The sequence below is a fragment of the Papaver somniferum genome, chromosome 7 (assembly GCF_003573695.1).
Source record: "Papaver somniferum cultivar HN1 chromosome 7, ASM357369v1, whole genome shotgun sequence".
Taxonomy (NCBI): domain Eukaryota; kingdom Viridiplantae; phylum Streptophyta; class Magnoliopsida; order Ranunculales; family Papaveraceae; genus Papaver; species Papaver somniferum.
In genome coordinates, this window is record NC_039364.1 from 65,210,247 (window position 1) to 65,230,649 (window position 20,403).

General features: G+C 35.5%; 2 protein-coding genes across 6 annotated transcripts; both read right to left on the reverse strand.

Moving 5' to 3' along the window:
* Positions 1–6,134: 6,134 nt before the first annotated feature.
* LOC113297500 lies at positions 6,135–13,058 on the reverse strand. 3 transcript variants are annotated; one of them, XM_026545982.1, is made up of 14 exons: positions 12,632–13,058; positions 12,006–12,320; positions 11,369–11,548; positions 10,978–11,113; positions 9,648–9,979; positions 9,079–9,205; positions 8,740–8,868; positions 8,567–8,611; positions 8,307–8,386; positions 7,758–7,854; positions 7,541–7,630; positions 7,387–7,440; positions 6,974–7,039; positions 6,135–6,897 (listed from the first exon to the last, which is right to left on the reverse strand). In XM_026545982.1, exons 1-14 carry the CDS (start codon positions 13,003–13,005, stop codon positions 6,721–6,723), a joined length of 2,202 nt encoding a protein of 733 aa, XP_026401767.1. In that variant the 5' UTR covers positions 13,006–13,058; the 3' UTR covers positions 6,135–6,720. The 3 variants fall into 3 exon arrangements, with proteins under 3 accessions (XP_026401767.1, XP_026401769.1, XP_026401768.1); XM_026545983.1 differs by having other exon boundaries at positions 6,755–6,897; positions 6,974–7,046; XM_026545984.1 differs by lacking the exon at positions 12,006–12,320.
* Positions 13,059–13,867: 809 nt separating this feature from the next.
* On the reverse strand, positions 13,868–17,106 carry LOC113297501 (probable plastid-lipid-associated protein 10, chloroplastic). Of its 3 annotated transcripts, none has more exons than XM_026545985.1 (7): positions 16,718–17,106; positions 16,500–16,634; positions 15,429–15,525; positions 14,820–14,900; positions 14,633–14,719; positions 14,272–14,327; positions 13,868–14,155 (listed from the first exon to the last, which is right to left on the reverse strand). In XM_026545985.1, the coding sequence occupies exons 2-7, from the start codon at positions 16,580–16,582 to the stop codon at positions 14,038–14,040; spliced, it is 522 nt and encodes a 173-aa protein (XP_026401770.1). In that variant the 5' UTR covers positions 16,583–16,634; positions 16,718–17,106; the 3' UTR covers positions 13,868–14,037. The 3 variants fall into 3 exon arrangements, with proteins under 3 accessions (XP_026401770.1, XP_026401772.1, XP_026401771.1); XM_026545987.1 differs by lacking the exon at positions 16,718–17,106 and adding an exon at positions 16,050–16,298 and having other exon boundaries at positions 16,500–16,635; XM_026545986.1 differs by lacking the exon at positions 16,718–17,106 and adding an exon at positions 16,050–16,306 and having other exon boundaries at positions 16,500–16,633.
* Between the last annotated feature and the right edge of the window lie 3,297 nt (positions 17,107–20,403).

Here is a 20,403-nt window from a genome sequence, read left to right on the forward strand (position 1 = left end):
GGTCAAAGCGAACTGTCTTTTGGAAACGAAGGGAGTAATATATTAAAGAGAGTTTGGTCCAGTTGACCTAGTCAACTGTCTGTTTGGTCCATTTGGTCCTAGAAATTATAGTTGGTCCTAGGATGACGTCATGCATGATGTAATTATCATTTGGTAGGGAAAAAAATATCCTTTTGGGACCATATATATAGAAAAAAAACCCTTGAAAAATCTTATTTTTGAGATTCACTTTCTCTCTCTTCTTTAGTTTCAGATCTAGTTTCTCTCTTTTTCTTTCTTTTTTCCATTTTTTTTCCTGCTAGTGATGAAAAAGATGAAGATAATGATGAACGAATCTCTCTTCTCTCCATTTTTTTCTCTGCTAGTGATGAAGAAGATGAACGATGATGATGAATACGATGAAGGTTTTTTTTTTTTTTTTTTAATGTTTACTGTTGTTTTGATGACGAAGACGGTGATGTTAAAGATTCTGTTGCTATTTATGATGATGAACCTTGAAATCCTTTGATTTCTTCATCTTTTTCTTTTTCTTCATCATCACTTTGAAACATCTGTTCTTGATTTTTGGATATGTTGTTGTTGTTCGTGTTGCTGTTGAAGTTGAAGATGAACTCTGTTGTTGTTCGTGTTGCTGTTGTTGTTGAAGATGAAGATGAGCTATGTTGGTGCTCGTGTTGAAGATGAAGATGATGAAGATGAACTATGTTGCTGTTGAAGATGAAAATGAACTCTGTTGAAGATGAAGAATGATGAAGACGACGAAGTTCATCAAACACACTAGTAGAAAAGTGGCCTTTAGACACGCCAGATATAAATTTCCATGCCACGCCTTTTGGGTTTGGCGTGTCTATAGGGTTCCCTATAGACACGCCATGTTCTATGGGTATGTTAATATAAGTGCTTTCAGCCACGCCGGTGCTATTAGCGTGTCCAAATATCACCGTTTAGTAACGTTAACTTTTAATTTTTTACTGGGCGTGTTTATAGACCAGTATATGGCCACGTTAACCAGTTGTGGCGTGTCCAAAAAAATAGTCACGCCACTTGAGGCGTGGTTAAAAAGTTGGTTTTATTAGACACGCTAGTATGAGTGTCCATAGTGTACGATTTGCAGACACGCCGGTTAATATGCGTGGCTATAAGTTGGTGGCGTTTTATGGACACGCTGGTTTTATTGCGTGGCTAAAAAGTTTGTTTTGTTGAACACGCTAGTATGCATGTTCATAGTGTGCGTTTTATAGACACGTCGGTTTATATGCATGGTTAAAAAGTTGGTTTTATAGACACGCTGGTTTATATGCATGGTTAAAAAGTTGGTTCATAGTGTGTGTTATAAATCCACGCCGTCATACCTAAAACCACGCGAGCAGAAACCACGCCAAGTCCAAACCAAAACGGCGTGTCTAAAACCCTATGGACACGCCAATCTGGCGTGGAAAAAGGGTTTGTTGTACTAGTGATAGAATGAACTCGTGTTTGATGAAGATGAACTTTGATTTTTAGTGATTTTTTTTTTTGGTGTTCATGTATCATTTTGTCGAATGAACTCTATTTTCTTATAGGTTCTATCAAGTGTTCATTTGAAGAATGTACTCTGTTTCCATATAAGTTTTAATAGGTTTTCATTTGAAGGAATGAACTCCGGAGTTCATCAGACAGAATGAACTGCTACAAAAAATAAGTAGGAAATTTAGTTTGGTTTTATTAGGTGTTCATTTGAAGGAATGAACTCCGGAGTTCATCAGACAAATGAACTGCTATAAAGAAATATGTAGGAATTAACACGGAAGGGTACTTTGGTCCATTTAATATTTTTAAATAATTATGGACCAAATAGAAAAGGTGATTTCTGAAAGGACTAAACAGACTTGGGACCACCTAAAAAAGGACCAAACGATATTTTCCCCACTCGCATATCGAAGATAAACGAGATACAATCAGATCATATCCGATCAAGCTTGTGCGCGAAGTAAATCACAAAGGTACGAAACTAATAAGAAATCTTTTTGTCTTCAAATATTCAATCTATTCTTCTGTACCTGCACAACCAAACTGATTCCAGCTTATGACCGATCACGCACAAAACAAAGTCTGTTAACAATGGACGATCACAAGTTAACATCAGATCTAAAGATAAATCTGAACTATCGTTAATCTCTTGATCTAGTTTGAGTGACCTTATGTTAGAAGATAAGGCTCTCAAGAATAACCAAACTAGGTGAAATCAAGAGTTAACAACCATTAGTCAATCAAATCAATAATAAAAAACTAAAATAAGTTTCCCACCAATGATACTACTAGATGCTTCTTGATCCCACGTATGAGATTTCGCCTAATTAGGTTACTCTCCTCTTCAAGATAATACTACAAGTAATACCCAACAATGACTACAAAATGAACTGCCTTCCTCAGGATAAGTTTCTAAGAAGAATAAACTTCACTATTTATAGACCAAAGTAGTTTGGACACCAAGGAATTTCCATAACCAAAAATATTTTCAAGACATGTTATAAGCACCTAGATTCGGTTTTGTCTAATTCCAACCAATATCCAACTGTATAACCGAAATCCCTCTTGGATTACAACTCAATATTATCCAGCATACAAGATACTTAACTAATATATCTTCCACAAATATGTTTTGCTTGCTGGAATAAAACATATATATATTCGAAAATCTTAACGAAAAGATTCTCAAAACATTTCGGTTTGGGATCTCACCTTGAATATCAAGGAATATCTTTGAAAAATAAAATATAAGATTTATGCACATGTTCAAATTACTCAATATGTCGACATATTGAACTTTCCTACTATGCAAACCCAATTTCCAAAATCACATAAATCAAAGTTTACGTGACTATAGAAATCAGTTTTACATATGGGGATCGCTTCTACCATGACTCGTAATGTAGGTAGGGATTGGTTCTACCTTGATTCCCATATAGGTTAGGATCGGTACTACCTTGACTCCCAACATAAGTAAGGATGGGTTCCACCATGGTTCCCAACATAAGTAGGCATCGGTCCAGCCTTTAGATCTTCAATGAAAAACGGACCACCAATCCTATTGGTTTCTTTCAACTATGAAACAAGTTCATAAGTCTACTTTCTTAAACTCATGTAATCAAACATATTTTTCTAGGCATGAAATCAATCCTATGTTCATTACACAATATAATAAACATGTTACAAAGATTATGTTTTATGTCGCAATTATGAAGTTCAAAAGATAAGCATTATACTTTGTAATTCAATATACCAAGATTGTAAAACAAATTGTATATTCTTCCTTGACACTTTGATCATAATAAGATAATCAAGTCTCCAATACTAGAATTTCGTGAATATAATTGCGCATGTTATGTTTTCTATCTAAACGACTTGAAATAACGATATAGAAATGGAAACAAGTCAAGTCTTGTGTTACTAACCTCAAGTAGAAGGATGATGTCTTCACTGATGTCGATACGTCTTTAGAATCTTCAGGTTTTCAGAGTAATACTTGTATGAATCAATATTTCTAGATTTCCTAGTCTAACCTAAAGGAAGTTGACTCTAGTAATCTAATCAGACAACTTTTGAGTTTTAATACGAAAATATGACAATTAATTTTGACATACCAACGCTTGGTTAAAAGTTAATGTATGTAGATTTGACGATTATGAAGGGTGAAGCTTTTCTTGCTTCCTTAAACGGGGAGGAAAGGAACCCCAAAGAAGAAGACCAAAGATCACCACATGGCCTTACTAGAAGTTGCTTTGCTTCTCGCTAGAGTTGCTTTTTAAATTATAAACAATTTCTAAACGTCATTTTATTTATGCAACTATTTTTTTGAAGTAGAAGAAAAAAAATAGTTTCTCAAATGGTTGCCAAATACTTGAGAATGCGGGGATTTCATCCTGATGATATATTGATGATATATTCGTACTCTCCGCTTGTAGGACATTTTTGTTAGCTTGTCCAAAATCATTGAGTTTACATTATAACAAAAAATAAATTGTTGATAAGAACTATCATTGTCCATATACAGAGCACCCTCATACAAGATAAAAACTAAACTAACACTCATGTTATACTTAACTAAGGTAAAAGATAACAAGGTAATAATACTCTAGCACAAAGGTTTTCCCCTTTTATTATGGAATCACCTATAGAGTCTAGAATCCAAACAACTTTCATTTAATTGGATAGTCGTGAACCAAAAAGTATTACAGTAATACCATCATCATCTTTGGCAGAATAATGATCGATTCGTTTGAGCAAAATAAGTTTAATAATCCTCATGTTGTCTCATGTAAATGCATTCCACACAATGTAATTAATATCGTTTGTAACGGCCGATAATACCGGAATCTATCGTGTATCGGTTTTTAACCTAGGTGATATGTAAAATATCTAGCGATACATGAATATTCCGATTATATCGGTTGTGTCGGTCGTCTTGGACCGACATGTCGGCGATGGTATCGGTAAGGATGCAAATGTATTTATTAACAATGGTTTTTTTTATCGTTTTGTATTAAAATTTCCTTTACATATAAATTATATGTTAGGGGATGTTAGGTTATCAAGTGAAACTAGTTTAATTGATGTTATTACATTATAAATGCTTTCCGTTAAAATTTTGAGTAACATAATGCACAACTACGTATAAATTATAAAATAAAAAAGTTAATTGTGTATCGCCGATAAAATCCAATATAATTATTTGTCTAGATGTATTGCACCTCACCGACATTATATTAACTATTCCATGATAGTTTGTTAATCCAATTCTTCATGTTCTTTTGTTTTAAGCTTATCTTCATATTTGTGTTTTTATGAAAAAATTCTTTTTACCGGGTACACAAAAGAAAACCTATTCTTATTCAGAAATGATATATGCACCGAGGGATTTATCCCGCAACCTCGGTGCTCTCTCACATTTTTCTGGGACCCGCCACAAATAAGTGCTCCCCTGCTAAACTCCCTTGGTGGTGGGGCCCGCAAATCTGTGAGACAACACGGAGGTTGCGGGATAAATCCATCGGGTGCGTCTATCACTTCTGATTCTTATTTTGCATTATTAATTTCTAATATTATGACACCCATAATATCATTTACTAATTTTTCAGCTTTTCAGCAGCAATGAATATTAGCCATTCAACTGATACAGGTCAATAGACTAGGTCTAAAAAGTTTGAGACAATAGGGTCGGTTTGATCGCTTATAGAAAGAGGAGAGAAAGCTAGGTACAAGACAATGATGTAGGTAGGGGTGTGCTAGAAAGGGATCCGAGATGTCACATGTGGGCATGTGGATTGCTTAACGCCTCAATGGAAGGTACTAACTGTTTATGTTTTCAGTTTAGTACAACACCCATTGGTCATATGCAATGAGTGAGTGCTTTCAGTATATGCCACCATGTTGGTGGTTGTCAAAAGGAACTAACTTATCAAAAGGAATCAACTTATCTGCCCACAGAAGAGTTTGGGATGGCAGGAGGCTGAGCTGGTAAGGGCCTACGCTTCACCACCCCAATCTAAAGTGTAAACTAAAGTTGTTTATTTTATTTAAACTAGAGTATTTTTTTCTTTTTATCTTCTTTGTCAAAGGGGCTGCCTGAATTTCTACTCGTTACGTTATTATTCATTTCAAATCATACTCATACAACAAAAACAAAAAAATAACTAAAACTGCAAGCATCGGCAGAAAACAAAATCAATAGAACAAACACATAACACTAATATATCTACTCAGAAGATCGAAGACTAACTGAAAGAGTTAATTCCTTTCCGAAGAAGGCACTGCTGTTTTCTTACGGTGTTTCTAATTTACTTATAGGCCGCACTGTGGACTCTTTATAATTCTGATGACCAAAATATCCCTTCTTACGCCGCAATAGGAAACTACAGCAACTCTCTTGATTAGGAAATGAACAAGCTTTATTGACCGTCGAACCTGATAGATCAAATGCCTAGATATTATACCAGGGCGGCCGGGCACCTCATCAAATTACCTGATTAATCCTACTGGCAGCAACTGCAGCCGGGTTTTACTGAGGGATTACTCAGGAGTCTCAGACCCTTCATTGGTTAAATGAGTAAGCAATAACACATACATCACTCATGATAATTACATCTGAAAACACATTGAAGCTTTTAAATTAGTAAAAAGTTGCATTAGGCAAGCAGAACAAAGAAAACTTTGCTGCAGACATACGGAATCGACGATACAATACATGGCACCATGTAACAATGTTATTCAGCTACTTAGATATTCTTGCAAACGACTTCGAGTGAACAACTCCGATGGTCTAATAACCAATCAAAAACAAGGAGATAAAAACTATACAAAAATACAAGAAAAAACATTTACATAAATGTTTACTATAACTTCTTACTCCACTGAGGCGTAAGAAGAACAAGGTACCCAGTCATTCACAGCCTTCCAACTGTTGGCAGTTCAAAAGCTTTTAAGTTATTTTTGAGCCAGGAATATAAAAGCGATTGCTTTAACCGAAGAGGATGCACTCGTATACTTTCCGAGCTCAGGAGCTGAAAATGAACTTACTGAATGACCTCAGCAGGATCTGATTACCTTATCCTGGTCCATGGTTCTCATGGCTTTAGCATTCATCATTTAGAGCTAAACTGCACCCCTTTTCACCTACCATGCAAATTTGGTCACTGGAGAGAGCCCTACATGTGACGGCTACCTGGAGAGAGCCTACATGTATTAGAAATCAGGCAAATCCCACATTTTCTCGCCAAGCAAACTACTCCAGCGTTGTTTAAGAACATCATATGCCACGGAACAAGGAACAGCCTTGAAACCTATGTCCCCGTTAACTTCTTCAGTTACAAGACCAAATCTCAGCAGTGTTTCCATAGCCTTGTCAACTGGCATTTCCACCTGATATTTTTACTCAATAAGTTATGTATTTGTAATAGCTTTCTTGAAAATAGTTATCTATCAGTGATATGAATACCTTTTCGTTGAGTTTATCATACAAGAATTTCTCACATGTTTCGGCGATGCTCTTGTGGGTAGTCGCCTGCATTCTGAACAGTGGTTAGACTTAGGCTCTTAGAGTGGTTATATAACAAAAACAGGCAGGAGAAATCCAAAAAAATGGAAACACTAATTTGACAATGTTGGTATCTAGAATTTATTGAAATAGACAAGAAGAGATGCGGTGACAGGTTTAATGTAACTTTTATTTTAAATAAATTGGAGGTATCCGTTTTTAGTTAAACCAATCATAATCAGAACCACCAATTACTTTTCTCATGAGGCTAAATTGAACTTCACAGATACATCTAAAGGCAAATTTTATTACTGTAGCAATCTGAAAATATCTGGTTCACCAAATATAAAACAGTGGAAATTAGAAGAGCAGACCTGACCACTTTCTGCTTGGATTAGAATAGCATATGCCAAAACAGCTTCCTTGTACTGCAGATAATGTTGTACGCAATATTTTGTAAGAGGAATAAATGGAAAACTTGACGTCAATATTTTTAAGGATTTTAATCAAATTTTGGACTTTACTCACTTGCTGCTGTTCGGAGGCATCCAGAAGAAAGTGAACAGAACCAAATCCGCTTGCTAAGGTTTTTTCATAGAGTGTCCTATTAACAAGAAGCTGCAATAGGAGATTTCTAGTAACATGTTAATAAATTATAAAGCTTCGGCAATGAGAGAGAAAGACTCAAGTTCAATCTCTAGGCTGTGAGTTACACTAGTTTCCACATTGAGGCTGGATAACTCACTTGATATCGATCCCATGTTTGTTTGTAACCCAGTACTACACGCGACACATATAGCACAAGGGCACTGAATGCAATGGCATCTAGCAGGAACGCTGATCTGCATAAATATCATCATATGTTGTAAGGGTGACTTCTTCTAAAGAGTAGTCTTGATTTTCATCCCATCAAAACATTTTTATTTTGAGAGACACATTGGTGAATGACCGATAAGAATACCTAAAGCCAGCAAGTAGCAGACAAAAGATAAACAAGGAACTTCAATAGTTCAACTAAAAACAAACAATATGTACAATATGTTACGTTAAAATTGCAATCCTACCAAAAAAAAAAACACCAAAAAAACAAGATAATGTAAGTAGTTTCATCTCCTTTATTTAATTTTTTGACTGGTCCAATTGCTGTATTTGTTTCTGTATTTCTAATTTATCCACCAGGCCAATCTGGTTGATTCTTTGCACCTAGTTTCAGCATAGTAGCTGAATTTTGATTTATCCTGTTCTACCAAGGTCATGACAATTATTTGTACCAGTTCAAGTCGAAAGCACTTACGGGGATGACACGATGTTCTCAAACTTGTAATTCACCAAGAAAGCCAACAGCCCCACTATGCTAGCAGCATCTAAGCGTACCTATGAGTAAAGTTAAAATAATGATAAGAATGATTCTATTGTAAAGATGATAATGGTGCAATGCTAATGCACCAATTCTATGATGTCTGAAAGAAACCATGGGTAAGCTGTGTTTATGCGTGCACACGCCAAATAATTGAACAGCATTTCAAAAAAAAATTATATCCTGTTTTTTTTTACCGTGTCTAGGATGCGGAAAGACAGCTTTTTGTGTGGAAAAATAACCTGCAGCAAATTAGGAAAAACAAATAGAAATCAAAAAGTTGGAAATGCAAAAAGATGAATAGGAACTAAACATCCTTTTACTTTTCCTGGGAGTAGTCCTGGACAAAGGATAGTTCCAACTACTTAACTGTTAGATCTGGAATAGGAATTTTCTCGTAGATCTTCAACTTTAATGAAGGAACCTCGATTTCGTCTCTACTATCTCCTTGACCCATCTCCTCAGTGTAAAGCAAAATTAACTCTTGAAACGCTGGTTCCTAATTCAGATAAATCACAGCTTATCATTAGTAAATAGGACTATAGGAGATGGAAACTTGTTGATCTCTTTTGACGTCTTTTAGTCTTATGAGGTTCTAGATAACCATAGTATCTACCTGGTATCAAATATGAAACCTATATTTATAATCACTGAAATAAATATACAGAAATGAAAGACAGAGAAACTTATATAGCCCAGCAGGAGTTACCTCGAGAACTGACTGTGAGAAAAAAATAGATGTAGCTGTTTTCAAAATATTCCAAACACTTCCACAACGTTCCCTTGTTGCTGGTCTCCATATATCACCTAGTGATATCCGCGGTAAGAAGATTGGGCTGTAAAAACAATTTTTTGGCAGATTAATTGGCTTCTGGTAGATAAGTTGTATGTTGCACTGTATCTCAGTCTCGAACAAGTAAGAGCTAGCTCAGTAGTCAGTTAACATAGTCGCAATGCTAAGCTTTACTTGCCACATTATGCCATGTTAATCTTTAGTTGCCATACTATAGTTTTATTAGCTTGATTAGTACCTAACACAGATAAAAAATGGCATGTCCGAGCTGGCCTAACAAGCGCTCAATTAAATTGTCAAACAAATGACTCGGCATTAGTGCCAGACTATCAGCTCCATGGATTTTATTTCAGTTTCGGTTTTCAACCACAAAGTTTTCAGTTCTCACCAATGAAAGTTCCCGAGTTCCCATACAGACAACTCCAAGAAAAATAAGAAGCAGAAACACACAGAGATAAGAAAATAAACAGTTAACATGCTCAAACCTTTCATAATTGTTAGAAGTGGTGTCATCAGTATCGATCTTTAATGATGTTTCTGGCACGGAACGCATAACACCAACCCATGTCAACAATCTCCTTAAGAGCCTCCCTCTAGGTCCAACTGATGACAAGAGGCCTTCGTAACGAGGCACTGCCCTCTGTGCTGCAAGCCAAATAGGTAGGTCACTATCTGATATCTGATCAGCTACCAGTTGGTCATAAAATCCTTCTTGAAGAAAATATGACTGTTGTGACAAAGATAGCTTCTCAAACCAGTTCTTAAATCTTCGAACCCAAATTTGTACTTCTTCAGTCTGACTTGCACTTCTCAATGCCTGCAGAAATAAAATCAGATGTTACGAGTCAGTTTAGGCACATCACTCGTATGGGTATTTACTTGTGTGCATTAGACCATCCACACTGTTGTGAGGTAAAAGCTATATTTAGTTATAGATCTAGCTTAAAAAAGCCAGTGCTAGTAGTGTTTTTTTTTTTAAATAAATTTTCCAGACTCTACATCTCAGAAATTACGCTAGTTCTGTGATTGAGCCTCACTGATAGGCCCCATCTGAACGCCTCTATCAAGGTGAAGCTAACTCTTAGATAGAGCCCCTGCCAATCCCAGTCTCAAATCTAGCCCGATAGGCAAACCCTTTCTCTAAAGGAGTCTGAAAGACCTCCTTCTCAAAAAGGAGTCCGCATATAAGTGGCAATAGCCGTTTTCAAATGCCAAATCTGGCTTTCCAGTATAGCATATACGCTGTAATTTAACTTTGGCTGACAGCTGTATACACTTTGAGCTAAATTAAAGCATATACGCTATATTTTGACAACATTGTGGATGGTCTTAAGAGGATGGAACATGCAATGCAGTAACATATGAGATTTAGAAGCGTCTCTCATGACCATCTAGATATAATTGGTCACTGTGAAAGAATGCAATATCATACTACCACAACAAATTAAGTACATTATTGTTCACACTTGCACAATTCTATTTGAGATGTATGCCTGGTAAGAACCATCTTATTCATTTATAATGTACTGTATGCCCGGTAAGAACCATCTTATTGATTTATAATGTACATATACTCAACTTGGAGACAGATTGTACGGGCGCAGTATAGGTTTAATTACTATAAGCTCTGAATGTCATTGCTGCAATTAAACCTTTTGCAAGTTCAAACAATGGTAATGGCCGAAAATAGCAGCAAATAACACATACAACCCGAAACAATAACAAAAGATACAATTGAAATGACATACTAGGTTACACAGATACCAATACTAGGACAGAGCCAAAAGAAATGACATGTTCCAAGCATGTACTCACCTCACTAATATACATGCCAAGTTTTGCTACTGGTTTTGATAGAGTGAAAAAAATTCCCTGGAGAAGTTTAGACTGCAGATAGTCCAGCTTTTCAGCAAGTAGCAATCCATTCTGTCTCTCAGTAGCATACCCTCTTCTGCAGAGTAACCACTGATAATATGTAAACTCAAACAGAATCATATATATCGTGCAAAATGCAGAACACATCAACGTCAGAAAACAACGCATCTGGTAAATTGAATCAATGCAATCATATAGAGAGAATCAACTCCCGTAGATTTTCTAATGGATGGTTAAGAAAGGTGCAAGAAGAAACACTTAGTTTGTTGGTAACAGTCAATTATAGATGCAAAAATGTGTGCGAGAAATTTATACCCACAGAGAGTATCACCTGTATATTATTGCATTTGACTCCAATGCCTTTTTCCAGTCCACGTAAATTGGCAACGTTAACAGATAGTCAGTGTTCAAAGAAGACGTCAACAACAAATCCCTACCTGATAGTTCTTCAAACTGGGCATTGCGGAGAAGTTTCATAAAGGCACGCTGAAAACGTGTCTCTACAGCAATCCTACATAATTGAAACCTAATAAGCCAAAATATCCAGATAAATATGTAATACCTTAATTGTGAAATAACACTGGTTTTGAAGTATAACCAATCATTTTTCACATTCATTCTAGTTTAAACATTGATGTCGTCTAACATGTGACAAGTTCTTAAGTCGTGATTTGAAACATATCACCTAAGTGCCACGACCACTGTATTTTCTCGCCGAGTTAGTGCATAGGAATAGTGACACAGGGTGAGGAAAAACATTTCTATTGGAATATAAGATGGGTTGCACCATTCACAGGTCTTCTGAGATTTAAACAACCCACACCTAAGTGGATAGTTGTTACGAGGGAACAGTATCAGTGGGATCGGTGTGGTGTTTGCATAGGATCCAACAACAAACCCCCATTAGAAGTTTTTTTCTTTTTTTTTTAACATCAAAATCGGAACTAGATATAGTCAAAAGAACCAACCTTGAATTTTTGTCTGCTTTTTTAGCAGATGAACCTAATAGAAAGCTAAAATCTAATCCACTATTGAAATTCAATGGTTTATCATCATCTTTTTCTTGGTCTTCCATCTGTACATTTTTTTCAATTTTGTCAGTAATACTCCCACTATCCTCCGCAGTATGCTTTCCGTTTACCGTAATGTTTTCTCTCGATAACTGCAAATTCTTTGTATCATCAAATGTCTTATTCTTTTCTGCAATTTCAGTTAGATAATAATCCATTCTCATTTCTTCTAAAATGCTTTTATGTTCTGCATGAAGTATAGAATCTAAATATCTGCAATTCACACAAAATAACAAATTATATCTCAAACCAAAACAGATAAAAATCTATCACCGTTGTCAAAATCAGTTTACTTGCTTGATTTAGTAATCATTATTTTTTTTATTTAAACTATATTCACAGATTTAGGCCATAGCCTTAGATTGTCTATTTAGACCAACTGGCAATATAACTCTTGAGGTCAGCAGTTTGAGTCCCCTCACTGACCCTTTCCAATAAAAAAAACAACGGCTATACATCTCATTTTTAATATTAAAACTAATCAAGTTCTAATTGGAATTGTAAATATAAGAAATTTAACTTACGAAGATAAGCTAATGAAATCATCAGTAAGTTGCGGCTGAGATTCAAATAAGGTAAGTAAAGAATCAAGAAGTTTAGTCTTAGGAACAGAGATATATTTTTGTCTAGGAACTCGAATTCCATCAGAAATTCCTTTCTCATTATCATTACCGATTTCTCGTTTCTCATCGTCATCAGTTTCAGCCCAATTTGGTGGAGATGATGATTGGTTTTTGTTTTGAATCTCTATTACAGGAAGTATTTCTTGAGATCTTACTGAACAACAAAGAGGGAATCTGTAAGAAGAAGAAATTTCTGAAGGAATTTTGTTAGGGTTTGAAGAGGAAGAAGATAAAAAGTTGAGGCTTGTTAAGATTTGTGAAGTAGAAGAAAACATTTTTCAGTAATGGCGGGAACTCTAAGAGAGGGAGAGGAAAGGTACACAGTTAACTGATTGAGCTAAGTAACAAGAGGTTTGTAATATTACACGTGACTAGGAAATGTACAAGGAGGATTTATTATATTTACACCCATAATGTTATTGATTGACAAGCTCGCTTAAATGTTTGATGAGGTCAAAAGTGGTCATCATCACATACAAAAATATGCATCGACACAGGTAAATGCGAGCAAAAGTTACTACTACCCAAAGCTTTAAGGTAATGAATCAGTTCATCGGTTCGCCTCTCATTATTATTGTTATCATATTCATGTGCGTATATGCACCGGATTAGGGAATTGTTACAACTGTAATCATTAATTCCTAAGGTGGTGAAAAAGCTATGGATAAAAAATTGACTCTTGGCTTCTGTAGCTACCGAGTGTTTGTCTCCCAACCACCTTTTCCCATTCATATTTTGGTTGGTTGGCCATGACCAAGTAATCCATATGATTGAAGTTCTGAAATAATATCTCAAATATGGCGTAACCTTTCACCGCTCTTTTGTTCTTTATAGAATTTATATGAACTAGAATTTATAGAGAACTTTGGCTTTACCAATTACACCGTTGAATGATGCAAAGAGAGCAGTCGAGGACATCAGATTTTGGGAATTCGAACATCTGATCTCAAATATGAACTCGGCCAACCCAAGTTGGTTAACGTCATATATGACTTTGAGACTACTTAATGTTTACTGGTCGAGTTTAAGCAATTACTATGTTTGGGTAGGTAGAGGAACCTTTTAACCAATTATTCCATCGTTTCCGCAAGCGAAATCAATGTTGAAGAGAGACAAAATGACAGGAATAGAATCACATTCCAGCAAGATATCTGCCGTCCTTCAGAATCAGCAATATGAAATCTTTAATATTATTAGCAGTGGCTTATAGTTCTACATGTTATGTACCATATTTTACTCGGTACTTCTTGAGTTCTTATAATTCAATGACATTAACAGACGGTGAGGAAAACCAAACCTTTCTTGCTTCACAACAGAAAAGGTTGAGCTTTTGTGAACACAAAGACCCCTTCGCCTCCAACAGCACGTCCCAGAAGCATATTGTTATCTAAGTAGGAAAGATAGTACAGTCCTCCTGCTGACCTCCTGCACATGATGGATTTTTTTCTTTGCTCACTTTCTACTTCCGTCGAAAATGGAAAAAAAGAAGAAGAGAAAACTGATTATATATCAATTAACTTCATGTTTACCAGAATACGTACCTCCCAGGGCTACTCACAGGAACTGCAGCTTTGAAAGTCTGGAGGAACTGCAAAATCTACACATGGCATGGGTTATTCATATAATTCTCATTAAAAACATTTTTTTTTTTGTAATACTAGCATTTTTTTGATGTTCTACGGGTTTGAATCACTAAAGGCTATCTCTTTATATATTGTGAACTAATCTCTTTGTTCAGAAAATATTCTCCAAGTCTCTAACAAACATTAATGTCATATATTAAAACTAAAGAGTATGATAACATATTTGCACCACGAGGTCTAATCAAATATGAAGTATGTATGGCCGGTATTGGGAAACAAGAGGTGAATGATAATTTATATGGTGTAGAATTTTCTATACCTGTAGACTTAAATATGATCGAGGTAGTACTGCAGGAGCAATCCAGGCCTGAAGCTCTTCACTAATTTTGATATTTTGAACAGATATCTGCAAAAATAATACATTACTGGCAGTAATTCAGAAACTTAGGATTACATGGAAACAGGCATACAAAGGGCAGCACCTAATACAATAGCAAAATGCCAACCTCTTCAAACTCAAGGTATATGTTACGTTTAGAAACAACAGAGAAATTTGCAGAAACAAGTAGAGCAGCACCTTCTTGTTCCTGTAAAAGGGAGATTTCAAATAGTAAGGAAAACATGTTCACAGAGTAAAGTAAGTCCAAAAACAATTAAAGTCACACAAGCTGCGTAGATGGAGCAACATCTATGAAACCGAGCATACAGGAACGGAACCTGGTCCTAACTAATGAACATTGGCACATCTTTGAAAATACTACCTCCTAATGTGATCAGCAACATGACCTTAGCCCCATCCCCTAGGTCTATTTTCTGTCACTAAATTTTGACAGGAAAGAAGAATTTAACAATGTAAATGTAGCAGGTAGCAGCTACAACCAAGGTTATAGCTTCTACACAACATCATATTCACATTGTATGGATCAGCTGCAAAATTCTTGTTGCACTTCCTATTTCCTAATGTCTTAGAAAAACATATCATTTATAATTCGAAGAGAACTGAGTATCCAAGAAAAAATCTACAGCTTTGAAATGCTAATGCTTCCCCTTGGGCTAGACTTCACCGAAAAAATAAAGCTTGGTATGAGCTGAGAAAATACACCATCGGAAATTACCTCTAGTAAGCTTGGGATGCTCCACTGGACAACATTGCAGACAACACCTCCATCTGTTTGGTCCCGGCATTCAAATTTCTGGAAGATTTGCCCCCACCTACACAATAATTGCAAAAGAATGGAGAAACAAATTGGAACCTAAAATAAAAAAATTCAGCTACATGAGCACTGGAGAGAACCTACTAAAGGATACAATATAAAAGCATAGGTTTCACTGCATACAATTAGCCGTGGAATTTTCTTTCACTACATACAATTCTCCGTGGAATTTTAACTCACCTTTGAATAGAAGGATTTCACAGTGTGTGGCTATTTGTTCAGAAACAAGAGAAACACAAGTGCTTGTTGGATTGGGGTCTAACCATCAACTTAAAAGTACACTGCCATATCAGCAAGTGAATAATACATCTAAGGAATGTTTCATGTTCACAATACGCCTACATCTGTTGAAATTTTAAACCACTAGAGGAATTTAATTATGATAGTCTATTCTTGCGAATTTCAGAACTAGAACAAATCATGAATTATGAAATACCAACTTTAACTAGTAGTATAAGAACTGATAACGCTTTGACTCACAACAGCAACATTTGGTCAGTGCACACTGCATTGCCGACTAACCTAGGTAACAAGGACAGCCACATACTAGATTTTTATCATTTTGATACGCAGACCTCTGACACTTGCCTCTGGCACTTGCAGACACTCCATCAGGTACTTGCACATAACAATGTTAGACGTTATGTGTACGTAACTTGTGATATTTGCACGCGATAGTGTCTAAGATCACATGTGAATCATCTGCATTTTGGCTATTTCCAGACTCACCATTCCAGCACCTTGTACGACATGGGACACCGAAGCACATACCTACATCACTGTTAGATAGAAGCTAACAAAATGTAATCTTTCACAAATTTTCCCTCAGAAGTCAGAACTAAGTCCCTCACTATAATCTTAAGAAGTATAAAATCACCTTTAGGTCTCAAACATAGACTAGGCAACAAATATTGTAACTTAATCATTCTAATACTAACAAAAAAAAAGACAAAATTAGATTAGAAATGAAACCTGAAGGAACGGAAAACGTTGGGCAGACTCAAACAAAACAACCACATCTGAAGCAGATGTATACTGCAACCTCCAAGTCCCATCCAACTTCTTTAAGTCTATCTCCGTACCGGCGTCATATCCTTCCACACAAACCTACCCAGAACTGGATCACATTCTAATAATAACCAAAAGAAGCTATACGAATGCAAGAACAAGAAGAGGTAGAAATTGATTACCAGGGCTTCTTCAATAGAAGAACGTTGATTGGGGTTAGTAATTAAACCCCGTTGAGTATCTTGTATTGCTCTAAGCAAATCATGTTTTTTGCTCTCTAACTCAAATTCATCAATTTTAGTTGTCGTGGTTGTAGCAGTGGAGAGACAAATAACTGAACTGCGGGAGGAGGGGGATTTGACGTTTACTCTGGGGATGGAAATGGGTGATATTTCCCTTCTTCTTCTTGTTGATGTAAACTGTGATTGGTTAATGTTGTTAGGATTATGTAGATTGGTATTTCGTGTGAAGTATGAGGTTGAAGAAGGTAACGGGGATAGCTCCATTGAATTCTATCGAGGGATCTTCTTCTGCTTGAGCGTCTCCATTCTCCATTGTTCTTTTGTTTGGTTGTGTATGGCTGAGAAATGGGGAGTGAAAAACAAAGATTAACGGTCCAACTTCGAAGAGTTGTCTGGTGGCCCAGTATAGCGTTGGGCAATTGATACCTTGACCCGATTCCATTAATGGTGGGTTTGGACCGTTTGGTTGAAGAATTCACAATGTGAAAAATACTAGAACCCCCAATTATATGGGTTCAACATATAGAAGCCCCACAAAATGATCCTCCACTATCAACTTCATATTTTAGGAAAATAATACTGTTAGGCCCAAAAAATCAAATTTTTTTCAGATCTGACCCATAATTAATTATTATGAATTTTAGTAATAACAACACTACCCTTTTGTATAAATACAACTGTGCTGAAATTGCATCCATAGATGTTGTTGGTGAGTGGATGCGCTGATAAATGTTGTGAATACGCTGTTACATTGATATTTCTATGGATTAGAAGTATTTAAATGTATTTGGGAATGTTTTTTGTACAGAGGTTATGGTCAGTCCTCCATTTGTGTTCATTACCTCGGCTAAAAGGTCATTGTATCATGAGATTGCGGCTGCTTGCTGGGTGAAGAAAGAAGGTGCTTTCACTTGTGAAGTTAGGTATGCATGTGTTCGGTCTTTGTGCATTTGATTAATCAGTTTACAAACCTGATCATCATCTCTTATTTGATTGAATTTATCCATCCATCCATCACTACTAGCCATATGCATGTGTAACTCCTAGTTACACTAGTCATATGCATGTGTAACTGAAAGTTACACAAGAAAGATGCATGTGTATCTCCTAATTACACATGTTATATGCATGTGTAACTCTCAGTTACACAAGTCAGCTGGTGTAAGCTTACACGATGATATATCTCTATATGATTCTTGGTTCATTTATGGTCAATGTATGCTGAAAAATATTGAATAGTGTTGGCAATATTTTTTATTGCTTTATTTGGTTTTGGATTTTTTTTTTGTAGTGGTTAGACAGATGCATGTGTATCTCCTAATTACACATTTTATATGCATGTATAACTCTCAGTTACACAAGTCAGCTGGTGTAAGCTTACACGATGATATATCTCTATATGATTCTTGGTTCATTTATGGTCAATGTATGCTGAAAAATACTGAATAGTGTTGGCAATAATTTTGATTGCTTTATTTGGGTTTGAATTATTTTTTTGTAGTGGATTGACTACCTCAAACTACACACATCTTGCTCAATAGTATCAGAAGTACAAGGATCAAGGTTTGTGTTTCGATTTTTAAATGCCAGTACCTTTGGTTTATTTCGTCTGAAACTTATATAAGTAATTCATTGGACTTGACTAATAGACTAGCATTGGCAATTGATATCATGAGATATATTGACATATTTAAACTGAACCAAGAATGTTGTTCCATTGAATCTGCAGTTTAAAATACTGTTTCCTTGTATTATAATTTTCGGGATTTTTGGTTGAATTAGATGCTTTGAATTGCATAGGATATAAGAATGATTTAACATATTATTACTGTCCATCTTTTTTGGTTATTAATGATGTTACGCTAACTTAGGATGTATACTAGTTGAAACATATTTTATTTGTTTTACATTTAAAGATTTTGGTGACTACTTGTTGAATATGACCTTCAGTGCTTGTGTCTGTATAGTTTTCGAAGAAGCTGATGGTGGTAGTTATGTTAATTTCAGAGAGGATGTGTTGGTTATATTTCAGGTTACACTAGTCATTTCATGTATAACTGCTAGTTATATTTCAGGTTACACTAGTCATTTCATGTATATTTCATCTTTTCCACATGTCATTTCATGTATAACTGCTAGTTACACTAGCCAGATGCATCTTCAATTTTTCTTCTCTTTTATTTTTGTTGTTCTCTTAAATACTGAATAATATTTGTTTGCATTATTGTTTTGGCATTGGTTCATATGTCTGTTCATTGTAACTGTTATCAACATTAAGCACTCTTCTGGAGTATTTTTTGTTGTTCTCCTAAATATTGAACAATATTCTTTTGCATTTTTCTTTTGACATTGGTTCATGTTTGTTTGTTGTTATATTTCAGGTTTCCGATAAATTCATAAAAGCTAATTGCTTATTTGTGGTAGTGGTCTCGTTGGAATTGTAGTTGACGCTGAATACACAAGTCAAATGCATGTGTAACTCTCAATTACACTAGATAGATGCATATGTAACTCTCAATTACACTAGACAGATGCGTGTGTAACTTCTAGTTACACATGCTAAGAAATTATTGTAAATGAAATACATGTATTTTTTGTATGCGTTCTTTTTAATGTCTATTTTTTGATGTGTAACTTTGCATTACACATGTCATAAGGATGTGTAACTTCTGGATACACATGTCATATGCATGTGTAACTTCTGTTTACACATTCACACTATACTTTAATAATTTTGGGATTAAATTTAAATTTTATTTAATTTGGGGCTTGACAATATATAAAAGGGCATGGATGTCTTTTAATAACTCGGGACCTAGATTTAAACTTCTTTTAATTAAGGGCCTCATATTATGGGTTATCCATGGGTTGGGCCTTAGCCTAATTTTCCCAAAACACAATTTCCAGGAATTTGTAATTCCACGGGATTATAAATTCTTGGATTCATGTAAATCCCTCGTATGTTTGGTAACTCAGTTGAGATTCCTACGATTCATAAAATTACTCGTATTAAAGTTCATATATTTTTGACATTGCCCTATGAATCTTAAAATTGTATATATATGAGATTTGGAGTAAAAAAAAATGGGTCCATAAATCCACTGATAAATCCCGTCGGAAACGTAATTCCAGGGATTTGGGCAACCAAATGTAGCGAGGGAATCGTAATTCCACCATATCCCCTGGACCCATAAATCCCATCTTTAAAATCCTACATCCAAACCCACCATAAGCTTTTCTTTTCTTTGGGAATTCGAAAAGTGAAAAATACTATATCCCCCTTCTATATGGGTTCAACATATATAAGCTCCGCTAAATGGATCTTTCATTGTCAAATCCATACCTTAGGAAAATGATATTGCTAGGCCCAAAAAATCAAATTTTCTTTAGATCTGGCCCATAATTTCAATATATGCATTTTCGTAATGAAATTTTTTCCCTTTTCAATAAATATAAGAGGAAAATCAGAAGATATTTCATTTCCCATTTCTCGCTCTCTCTCTCGGCTCTATCGAAAATAATTTCTAGGGTTTATTTTTCTGATTTGGTTTCGTTTTTGGTTTACGATCTGGTTCTTCATCGATAATACTATATAGATTCGATCGAATAAGTTACATCAAACTACA

Bases quoted from the DNA above. Each gene is read 5' to 3' on its own strand.
- LOC113297501 (XM_026545985.1), bottom strand. From the start codon at position 16,582: ATGGGACTTGGAGGTTGCAGTATACATCTGCTTCAGATGTGGTTGTTT. The intron at 14,328-14,632 runs GTATAGAAAATT...TGCCATGTGTAG, and splicing joins GATCATATTTAAGTCTACAG to ATTTTGCAGTTCCTCCAGAC. The intron at 14,156-14,271 runs GTACGTATTCTG...CATCATGTGCAG, and splicing joins CCTGTGAGTAGCCCTGGGAG to GAGGTCAGCAGGAGGACTGT.
- LOC113297500 (XM_026545982.1), bottom strand. From the start codon at position 13,005: ATGTTTTCTTCTACTTCACAAATCTTAACAAGCCTCAACTTTTTATCT. The intron at 8,869-9,078 runs GTAACTCCTGCT...TATCTGAATTAG, and splicing joins TCTCACAGTCAGTTCTCGAG to GAACCAGCGTTTCAAGAGTT. The intron at 7,040-7,386 runs GTCTGCTCTTCT...TTCAGAATGCAG, and splicing joins TCCAAGCAGAAAGTGGTCAG to GCGACTACCCACAAGAGCAT.